The sequence below is a fragment of the Hakea prostrata genome, chromosome 11, assembly GCF_041222555.1.
Source record: "Hakea prostrata isolate BN-2017 chromosome 11, UWA_Hpros_2, whole genome shotgun sequence".
NCBI classification, from domain to species: Eukaryota; Viridiplantae; Streptophyta; class Magnoliopsida; order Proteales; family Proteaceae; genus Hakea; species Hakea prostrata.
This window is the reverse complement of record NC_142610.1, coordinates 3,738,908-3,750,627: the sequence shown is the minus strand read 5'-3', so window position 1 is coordinate 3,750,627 and position 11,720 is coordinate 3,738,908. Positions and strand designations below refer to the sequence as shown.

The following is an 11,720-nucleotide window of genomic DNA, read 5'->3' as shown; positions in this document are numbered from 1 at the left end:
TGGTAATTAAGTATATCTCTAAGAGACCATGAGAAGACACAACCCACAAGACTCAGAGCCATTTCAGCAACAAGAAGCAGCAGCAGCAGAAGAAGAGTTTTAGTAGACAATGCAGTATAAACAGAAGAGGCCTAGGTGACTCTGTTTCTCTATTTCAACTGTTGCGACCTAGATTTCGATCTCGACTGTTTTTTGCAAGTGCATTAATGCACAGCACCCAAGCAATTTTCACAAGACTTCTAGTCACATTCCAGAGCTTGGCTTTAGTATTGCTCGCACTGTCCTGCTGTCAACGCTCAAAATCGAGATCTCGACTGAGATTTTGATCTTGACCTTCCATTTCCAAAAGCGGTTTCACACACTTTTTGAAAAATGGACAGTCGAGATCATCGACCGTTTGCAGCACTACGCATTAATTGCTGATCACTGAAGTCAAGCTGAGAATATGATTGGGAGCAATGCCTTGAGGAGGAAGAAACACGGATTTTGCTTGTCTAGATTAAAACAATCTTTTGAATATCTTGAACATTAAGGAACCCACATGCAAAATTTATCTGGTCGTTTGATTTCTTCCTCGTACATTCTGCAAGACTTCAAGTTTGACTTCAGTGTTGTGCAATAATTGTGCAGCACTGTGCTGCAACCGAGATTTCGATTTCCATTGTCTGTCGCTCAAAAGTGTGAACATTTGCTGCAGGTGTGGCACATTAAGCAATTTCCACAAGACTTCTAATCACATTCCATGCTCTTTCTTTTCCACCTTCAGTTTCTTCATAAAACCTGTATTCAGTAGGAAGTACTTAACGAGGAAGTGGAAAAGACTTCTCTCCTACTCTGATTTCATTTGTTTTGTACTCTGAAGCCTCTCTTCTTGGTTGAACTGGAGAGCCTATAATGGATTCAGAACTGGTTGATGTGGTCTTCTCATGGTCCCCTAGAGATGTTCTCAACGACCAACTCTTTAAATCTAAGGTACTCCTACCTGCATTGACACACTCATCCAAGGTGCTAAATGCATTGACACACTGAACTTTGTTCATGCATGATGACTCTGTTCAAAGCACCCAAATGCCAAAGAGTTGATGGGGAAGTAGAAGAAGATTTCAACTTTCAAGCCACCATGAGATTTGTTTTTATAACGTTGAAGTCTTTAACGAAAATGATGGCAATGGTGATAGACAAAATCCATAAGCCTTAAGCAGAGATCTCATTGCTTTATCACATATAAAACCCAGATGCATTGATGATATAAATAGGCCAAGAAGATCATATCTTCTTGCTCTATTTTGTTGTTATTGCATATCACTTACCACATTGCATTTGTTTACAACTTTGTCATTATTACTAGAGCAAATTGCATTGGCACCCCAAAATAAAGGCTTTAAAGCACTGACATATTCCAACTTTATATTTGAAAAACAGAGACACCTTAATTCATTAAACACATTAGTCCATTTTGTTAGTGAAACAGTTAACCCACTATTTATTTTTTTTTAATTTCAAAAATACCCTTACCAAAATTTGAAGAGGAAAAATAAAAATCCAACAACAATGTCTTCATCAAATAACCTTTGTAAGCCGAAGAATGTTTTTTCTTTGTTTTTTTTTTTTTGGGTAAATGAGAATAAGATTTTTCAAAGGGTATAATAATCTTTGCGATAATATAACTAACCATTCTAACAGAATATGACCTATCTGTTTTTCAAATAAAACTTAGATATACAAACATTGCACTTTTAGATTTTATTAACCTTCTTATAGGGCTTATGATTGTAAAAGTCAGGTGATCCCTCAAAGTCCCGAAAAAAAACTTAACCATTCCCTTGAACTCAAAATTGAGAGGGAAATCCTGACTAGGTGATTCGCTACGGTAGCTTGGTCCGCTTAAGCAAGGTTCTGGTATCGAAACCTTGTGGATGCAAAAAATCGCCGCTGGGAGACTCACCCACCACCCGGTGTGCCCCGGTCAAACACCGGTTGGGGCAGCCTGTCGGGGTGGGAAAGAAAAAAATCTCAAAGTTTTAGCTACCAAATTCCAAGTATAACTGTTTTGAAGTCTGAATTGAAAAATATTATAGAACTACTTACAATAATTTCTTAGTAGAACTATTTTCATTGCATGATTCATTTTGGAGGCTAGTTATCAAATAAAATTTCTTTTTAAAAAAAATCAGAAATGAAGAAAGAAATTTGATAGGAAAATAAGAATTTTAATCATCTACTTACTTAGTTGTCATATGTTTGACCAAAAAATAAGTTAATTATGATATGATAAAACTTACTCTCTATGCCAATGCAGGATTGGTAGAGTGGTAAAAATTCATACTTCTTAATGGATAGGTCGTGGGTTTGTGGAATAGTTACAATTGATATGTTTCATCCTTGCGGCAGGCGTCTCCCCCCTTGAGGATGTAATCAAGGTGCGCGCAAGCTGGTCCGGATAAACCTCAACTTTAAAAAAAAAAAAACTTACGCTCCATGGTACTGTGTTTGTGTTGTGATTTGTGAGTGATTTTTTTTCTTTTTTTTTTCTAATGCAACTTTACAGGGGTGAAGAAGATCCCATAGACCTTCACATCAGCAGAGGAATACTTCATACACTTACCCTCTTCTTATTGAGGAAACACATGCTGCTCTCTGTTCAAGCATGAAAGACCTGTCACCCAGAGCACCTAAATGTCGAATAGTTGCTATTGAAAATGTGAATAAGACACAGAAGCGAGATTGTCATTATAAAATTCAAGTTTCTAAAGATGGTGATAGTAAGAATGGTAAAGAACCATACGATCCTCAAGTTGGAGATCTCATGTTACTCTCAAATATGAAATGTTTCTCCATTAATTGCTGATTACAGAGGAGTAGAACATCTCTTCTTCTTGCATTAGTCACAGGTGATCCCTCTTCCATCATAATCTGTTCATCAAAACCTATTGAGCTTGAAACTGCATTTTTGCTGAGGAGGAGAGAACCAATTTTTGCTGTTTTTCTAATTAACATGACACCCAGAGGTCTCACCATTGTTATCAGCTAAAACCTTAGCTTCATGATAAACATAAGCAACCTGAAATGGAGCATTCAAATTTCTAATACCTCCCCTCACTGCCTCTTGCTGTCCAAGGAACTCTTTGTCGTTGAAGAAAGATAATCACAACTAATTCAGAATAACTGTTCACTATTATTAGGGAAACTTGTTCCTGTTCCTGTTCAACTGAGGTGCAGCTAGCAGATTTTCTTGGGCGGTCAACTACACATTAATAATTTCTAGAATATTTTTTTCTCTGCAACTTGATTAGATTAGAATCAGCCAAAATGCTAGAAATTTAATATTTGAGGATAAAATGAAAAGATTTTGAAATTTCACTCAAGCTGCGCCCAACCCACTTCTAACTTGTTTGAATTTTTGATGATTGGGTTTCCATTTTGTCAAGACACTTCAAGAGCATTTCCTTAAGTTTGTTCTTTCCAAATACTGCTTTGCTTCGTCTCCCTTGATGACAAAAGGTGTGATGAAGAGAAAACCCATCACCAATTCAGAAATAAGGTGAGATGGAAATTAATCTGGTTTCTCTTTTGATTTTTCATGATGAGTCAAGTGTGAAATGCAGTCAAATGGGTTTTTACATGAAATCATTTATTTCTATCTACTAAAACGTATTACGAAAAACTGATTAAAAAAAAAAAAAGTAAGAAATTGTTTGGTAATTTTAAATATAAATTAATTATTAAATGATCCAAAATTCATACGTCCTTTATGTTGTGGGTGAAGAGATTCCTCTTCATCCGTCTTCTACATAAACTACTTCACAGAACCATATATATCAACTATTTAGTTGCAGATCTTCCAGAGAGTGCAACCTTACCCTCCTGGCGCTTTGAGAATCTTCTTCGGAGAATCAACCAAACAGATTTTTTTTGTTTAACCATTTGTTGTTCATTCTGACCAATCATTCTTTTCGTGTGAGATTAAACAATAATAACTGGATGAGAATAAGAAGAAGAACAGACAAAAACCTCTTTCTTATCTACGTTGAAACACCAAAGATATATAATGTATAACGAAGTCTCTTCATCTCCCCAAGTTCTGAACAGCAAGGAATTTATACTCAACTACCCGCAGGTCATCAATCTTCACCTATTTCCAACATTATCAACCCTTCCCCCTACACAAAATAATGAATTTACACATCTCCCGATGCAAGCAGCAGGATTCCTTAACCAACCCAGAAACCCAGAAACCTCAGCCACGATTCAACTTCTCCAGAACTCTTCAAGTGATTAATTATCTCTCTCTCTCACGTCGTGCAGGACTACTTGAAATATAGAAACAAAGGAGTCTGTTCTCTTGGTGTTTTCTTGGACCCTTTTCTTGTGCTTCAATTTATCTGTAAGATGTCTCTTTAACTCTATTACTATGGTTCTAATGCATTTCTCTGCCTCGTTTCATACTACTTCAAATATTGAAAAAACAGGTCGTCAAGCTAGTCAACTCGAGTCAACCTTGGCCTTTCTTAGAGCCTGACCTGCGATTAAAGAGGAAGAAGGAGGATTTTAATCACCTCCAGTTCTGTTTCCACTGCTTTCTCTTCTAAAGCTCTCCTTTCTTCTGCTGCTTCCTGTTGCTGAAATGGCTCTGGATCTTGTGGATTATGTCTTCTCATGGTCTCTTAAAGATATCCTCAACCACAAATTCTACAAAGATAAGGTACTATATGCAAACATGCTAGCATGTCTCACACTCACACCAGAGAGAAAATAAGAGATGTTTTTTTAATCTACTATTAGTATTAATGTTCAACCATGTATCTGAAGTGGAAGACAATAGAGATACAGGATGCGGGTGTATGCTACGCAGCCTGATAAGACAAATTACATATGCTCCATGAATCCATGTTACTGTTTCTGTTATTGTCAGTGATTTTTTTTTCTCTTTTCTTTTACACATTTGCAGGTGAAGAAGATCCCAAAGACGTTCACATTAGTAGAGGAATACTTGGCTTCATACACTTATCCTCTTATTGAGGAAACACATGCTGCTCTCTGTTCAAGCATTCAGGACCTGTCTCCCAGAGCACCTAAATGTCGAATAGTTGATGTTGAAAATGTGAATAAGACACAAAAGCGAGATTTGCATTATAAAATTCAAAATGTGAATAAGACACAAAAGCGAGATTTGCATTATAAAATTCAAGTTTCTAAAGATGGTGATGATAGTAAGAATGGTAAAGAACCATACTATCCTCAAGCTGGAGATCTCATGCTACTCTCAAATGTGAAATGTTTCTCCATTTCTGATTTAAAGAGGAGTAGAACATCTCTTCTTCTTGCATTGGTCACAAGCGGTAACACGTTTTCCATCAGAATCCGTCCATCAAATCATATTAAGTTTAAAACTGGATCTTCGCTGGAGAAGAGGGAACAGCTTTATGCTGTTTTTCTCACTAACATGACTCCCAGTATGCGTATATGGAGAGCTCTGCACCCGGAGATGAAGCTAGCTAACATGAAGGTTATCAATAGGGTCTTGTGCACCAATTCCACTGTAAGAAGTCTCTTTTAACTCTATTACTATAGTTCCTAATGCATTTACAGCTTGCCTCATTTTATACTTTTTCTTTTTTTTTGGACTGGATGTATCATGTATGAATAATATATTAAAACAGCAAGAAACTAAACAAAGAAGAGAGAAAGGAGGAAGAGAGGAGGGGAGGGGGGAACCCATAACTCAAGTGGCTGTGGGAGCAAACACAAATAGACTAGTGAAAACCCTAATGAAAGGGGGCAAGAGAGAAAGAGGTGCTGGGTGTCTTCCTCGGAACAGTTACTAACGGTACAAAGGGAATCAATAGGGATATGACTGCTACAATGGAAGGTGAGGGAGGGTAGGAAGGCTATGGGAGAGGAATGGGAGGAGCTAACCCAACAACCATTGGGGATGAACTGAGATAGCAATGTATTCTTTTGGATGCTTGAGCACCAGAAGAAGGGAGAGATGAGGTCCAGAAGGAGTCCAATTTAACAAGATATGAGCAAACCCAATCGCCCCTATTGGAGGTACGCTTGGTGAAAATCTTCCAAATGAGTTTAAGGAGGCCCTGATATTGTAGTCCTTAATGCGGTGAAGCCCTAAGCCACCTTCCTTTTTGGGTTTGTAGATACTATCCTGAGGAAGAGGGTGGAGGTATATCAAGAGGGTCTGAGATCCTTTCCCAAGGAAGCTATATAATAGGGTTTCTGTAGCCTGAGTGGTGGCCTTGGGGAGGGTGAAGATGCCACATCAGAAGATATAGGAGGACAGATTTTGGCCAGGGTGAGTCTCCCAACAAAGGAAGCCTTATTTTATACTTCTTTGTTGAAATTCCTTGAAATGCTGTAGTAACACTGATTTTCCAACCTGGCAATTTTCTAAAATGTACAAGGAAACATCTCTTGTACCAAAATATATGCAATTTCCGCTTAGAAACTTTATTTATGCTAGATTTTATACTTAGTTAAATGCTCCTAAGCTCCATATTTTCCATAATATGTACTAGCAATTTAATAAGTTCATGCATCATAACCTTGGGCAGAGATATTATAATAGGTTGTGTTTCATGTTTCATCTTTTGCCTATCGACCCTGCTAGTCCAGTACTTGCCTTGGTTAGAGAAAAATGGTGTGTCTATACTAGAAAGAAAAAAAATGAGGGGGGAGATTGATGGGAATGAAAAAGAGTATGTTGTGACATTGCATAGATGTGTCTAATTCACTAAGTCTAAACTGAAACATGACAAGTCAGTCCTTTTGGATGGAGGATTCACAAGTATAGTAGGGAACAAGGAAGTCTTTGCTGAGACAATAACAACTACTTCAAGAATCAGGTACGTAGCTGTCCAGTATAATTAGGGAAACATGTTCCTATTCCTATGCATTGACCTTAGCTTAAGGGCTCCTGGTGCAGGCAACAAACAAACTTGATCAATTCCAAAGTGAATACATTTGTAGTAGATTCATCAATATTGAAACAAGAAGTTCCATGTAAAAAGGCATCTGAAAACTGCTTCCTTGAGACAGGAGATAGTTTAGACCATATTCAAATTTTTGCACTTATGGTCTAAAATAAAAAGTTATGATCCATTAATGCTAATTATTTTTATGTCCTTTTTAATGATAGGTCGGGGTTGATTGTCATTGCTGCTTATTGTCATCAGAAGGTAACAACAGTAACTGTGGAAATTCGCTTCTCTCAGATCTTCAGACCTTCAACCTGAATCAGTCACAGATTGATGCAGTGGTAACAGCCATTGCTACAAAGGGTTGCAACCATAAGAGTTTCAGTAAAGCTTATTTGGGGCCCTCCTGGTACTGGGAAGACAAAGACAGTAAGCACTTTGCTCTGGGTACTTAAAAGATTGAAATGCAGAACCCTCATATGTACACCAACTAATATTGCCTTAATAGAAGTCACATCACGCCTTCTGAATTTGGTTAAGGACTCACCTCAGCATCTTGATTGTGGTTTGGGAGATATAGTGTTATATGGCAATGAGGCACGATTGCAGATTAATGATTATCCAGATCTCCATGATGTCTTTTTGGATTATCGTACTGCTGAGCTTCACAAGTGCTTCTCAGGATGGAATCAACAACTAAATTCCTTGATAGCATTGCTTGAAGGAGGCGGTTATGGGTACCTTAGGTATTTGGAACAGAAAAAGAAAGAGAAAGAAGATGAAAGCAGGAGATTCACTGGAGTCAGTAAAACTGAATTGCAGGAGAATGATCAGGAAGATGTTTTGACAATTGATGAATTTATTAAGGAAAGATTCACTCGTATTTGGATGGACCTTAAATTCTTCATTACTACTCTGCTTAAACACCTACCTACATCCTTCATTTCAGTTAGAGTAGTAGAAGACATGAATAAAGCTCTCCATTCTCTTGATTCTCTTAAAACTCTGTTAAATGGATCTGTTACCAGTGAAGACCTAAAATGTGTCTTTTTGGATTCTGAAGATTTACAGACCGCAGTTGGTGGTTCAAATACACTTTTGGTGAAGACGACCAGAATTGAGTGCCTTAAGATTCTCAAAACCCTCAATGAATCATTTTCAGCTCCTGATATTAAGGATTCATTTTCAATCGGTACTTTATGTTTGCAACATGCGTACCTGATTTTCTCAACTGCTTCAGGCTCAGCTAATTTGCACAAAGCAAGTTCTGCTGAGTTGCCACTGGAGCTATTGGTTATTGATGAAGCAGCACAGCTTAAAGAATGTGAATCAGCCATTCCACTCCAACTCCCTGGTGTCAAGCACGCCATTCTCATTGGTGAAGAACAGCAACTGCCAGCAATGGTTCAAAGCAAGGTCAGAGTTCATTCTTTCTTTTTTCTGCTATGTGTAGTTCTTTCTGACTGGGGACCTTTCCATTCGTTAGATTTCAGAAGAGGCTGAATTTGGAAGAAGTCTGTTTGAAAGGTTGGTATCATTGGGACACAAGAAGCACCTTCTCAATATCCAATATAGAATGCACCCATCAATAAGCTTATTCCCCAATACAGAATTCTATGGCAAGCAGATTTTGGATGCACCAAAGGTCAAAGAAAGTAACCATGAAAGGCAGTTTCTTCAAGGTAATATGTATGGGGCTTATTCATTTATTAATGTTGCTCATGGAACTGAGGCACCTGGGCATGGCAAGAGAAACATGGTGGAGGTAGCTGTGGTTTCTGAGATTGTGAAAAGCCTCTTCAAAGGTACACTTAATTCACATTTGATTCCTCGGTTTCTTCCTCTGAACTGATTTCCTCACCCAACCCCGGCCCTCCCCCACAACCAGTTCCCTCTCTACCACTGATGATAATTAAGAAAGTAACTCTTTCATAGCTCATTACTTTATATGCACAGCACACACTATGTGGAACACCCATGATCTTGAACATTTTTCACTGTTACAGCATCAGTTGCTTCAGGGCAGAAGTTTTGTGTTGGTGTAATATCTCCATACAAAGCTCAAGTTTTTTCTATAAAAGAGAAACTTGGTGGCACATATGATGCAGTAAAGGATTTCTCTGTCAGTGTTCGGACTGTTGATGGGTTTCAAGGTGGCGAGGAGGATGTAATAATAGTTTCTACTGTCAGGTCCAATGGCAAAGGATCGGTTGGTTTCCTTGTAAAACATCATCGATACAAATGTAGCTTTGACGAGGGCAAGGTACAACAGCATTTGATATCAGCTTCTTGGCATCTCAATGGTTGAGGTACCCTGTACCTACCTTGAGAACCAAGGCTGGTGAAGGGCAAGGTAAAACAGCATTTGATAAATCTTGGTAAATAATGTTTTACTCTTTCAATCTTCTAAGAAATCTTGTGACTATCATTGCAGGCACTGCCTTTGGATATTGGGAAATGGTCCAACTCTAATTGACAGTGGTTCCATTTGGGGGAAACTAGTCCTTGATGCAAAGGAACAGGGATGTTTCTTTGATGCTGATAAGGACAAGAGTTTGAGAGAAGCAATAATTGATGGTCTTGTTGAACTAGGAGAATTTGACAAGTTATTCAGAACAGATTCCCTGCTGTTTGATGGAACAAGGTGGAAGGTATGTTGCTTGAAGAAGCCTTTTAATGGCGTAAATGTGCTGTCTTGTTTAAGTTGTGTGTCGGTTCCAAACCTTAATAAATATCCTCTACCATTGTTAGTTTCTTTTGATCAATTTGTTAACTTTTCCAAACTCAGCTGATGACCTGTTATTACAATACAAAATGAACATCTTGTGGCTAAGAAAAATAGTTTCACAACCTGAGTTTCAAGAGATTTTAACATTATGTGGTTGAATTTTTTTGTGCTATTAAGTTAAATTTCTCTTGTTGTACATTAAAAGTGGTTTTCTATTTCTTTAGTAATAACTTGTCTCCCTAGTTTCTCCAGTTAGGTAACAAGTTGCATCCAATTTACTGTTCACCAGGTTCTCTTTGTCAATGATTTCTCTACTAAAATAAGGAGAACCGATACTCAGAAAGAAGTGATTGCTCTACTAATGAAGCTTGCAAATGGATGGCGTCAACCCAAGAAACAGGAAGATCTATACTTAATGAACAACATTTCATCTGAGCTGCTAGAAGTATACAATGTTGATGGGTCATCCTTCAAACTTATGTGGACTGTTGATATTCTCACTGAAAATCACAAGCACACCCTAGTCATTAAAGTTTGGGATATTTTACCATTGGAAGAGATACCTGAACTAGCAAAGCGACTGGATATTTTCTTTGGGAAGTGCAAAGGAGTTGATATTAATCGTTGCAAGTTTAAATGTTCTGAAGGGTAATTAATTACATGATCAAAATGTTGTTCACAACCTTTGAATGTTATATGGTTCAACAATCTCATGTCTTCTACTTTGGATAACCAGGGATATAGAAGTTCCAATGATTTGGGAAATTGAAATCCCAAGTGCTACGACTTCAGAGGAAGAGTGTTTATCAAGTATTTTCACTTCGCTTCAACTTGGAAGGAAAGGGTGAGTCATTTTACTTTGGTGACAAACTGATTTTTCTATGATTTTATGTGAATTGAAATCTGCCCTCTGAGTACTATTTCTTTGTTGTAAGATTTACTGCAATGATCCACTACAAGTAACTGATTGTTCTTGGGCAATGCAAATTCAGTGATGCAGATAAACCAACTATAATTACAACGATGAAGCAAAGGACCCGTGCAGGGAATTTGTTATCTTATTTGCCATTCATATGGCCCAACGTCAAATATCTGTTTTGGCATATGGTGAAGTCCATTTGTGCTGAAACGTGATATGTTAGCAGGGAAGCTTGGGGTGTACCTGTATGTGTCCATAATAGTTTCTAAAATATTTTTTGTATTTTGTTTTTTTAAGCTAAATTTCTATGAAATATGAATGAAATTATTATGCTGGTTTTCTCTGCAACTTGATTAGATTATAATAAACCAAAAATGCTAGAAATTTGATATATGGAATTACTCGAATGGTTTTACTGCTTTGCTTCTCAAGGGTACTACTGGATCTGGAATCATCATTGTGTTCCAAATGCTTGATAATTCCACAAGAGCTCAAAAAGAACAGAAACACTCATACATTGAGGAATGTAATCCCTTGGCACGAGGAGATCATTCTTATGGAAGCATTTTATTTTCACTAAAAATGAAATACTCTGTTATATATTCCAAGGTCTTCCAGTTTTGGAGTAGATCCCTCAGCTAGATTGATCATATTGGTTGAACTTTTGGATGTTTGGCTTAATATCAATCTCTGGATTCTGCAGCTTTGTATGTCAGATGACTCTGCTCATATCAGCTCTCCTCTTCTCTTCAATGATATAAGATATTTCCCTTTACCAGAATAGAAATACAAAAATCAAAAAAAGGAAAATTATACCAGCCAAAATACTATTCATCTCCAATTATAAGCTGATCGCTTCTGAGGTGATGTTAGCCTTTTATCTGAAAAAGCTATTATACCCTTAAACCTTAAAAACACTAGAAAAAAATTCAATGATAATTATACCCTTTCTCCATCTTCACCTTAAAACACAACTACCCCCTTATTTACAAGGTCCAAGCTAATAACAATTGAGCTCCAAACCTGCTTTGGCAATCTCCAAGTATGCTATACCTTCAACATAGGTCTTCATGTTAGGTTTTTAACTGGGTTTTGATCAGGACAAGTCAACCGATTCAGCACAAGGCAGGAAGATGTGATTAAT

General features: G+C 37.5%; 1 protein-coding gene across 1 annotated transcript; it reads left to right on the top strand.

Moving 5' to 3' along the window:
• Positions 1-4,624: 4,624 nt before the first annotated feature.
• Positions 4,625-10,505, top strand: LOC148999624 (uncharacterized). The gene is given in 10 exon segments (XM_089140314.1): positions 4,625-4,702; positions 4,949-5,539; positions 7,151-7,376; positions 7,438-8,345; positions 8,416-8,734; positions 8,936-9,165; positions 9,167-9,192; positions 9,364-9,580; positions 9,947-10,305; positions 10,394-10,505. Coding segments are annotated over 10 exon segments (3,066 nt in total).
• Positions 10,506-11,720: the final 1,215 nt, after the last annotated feature.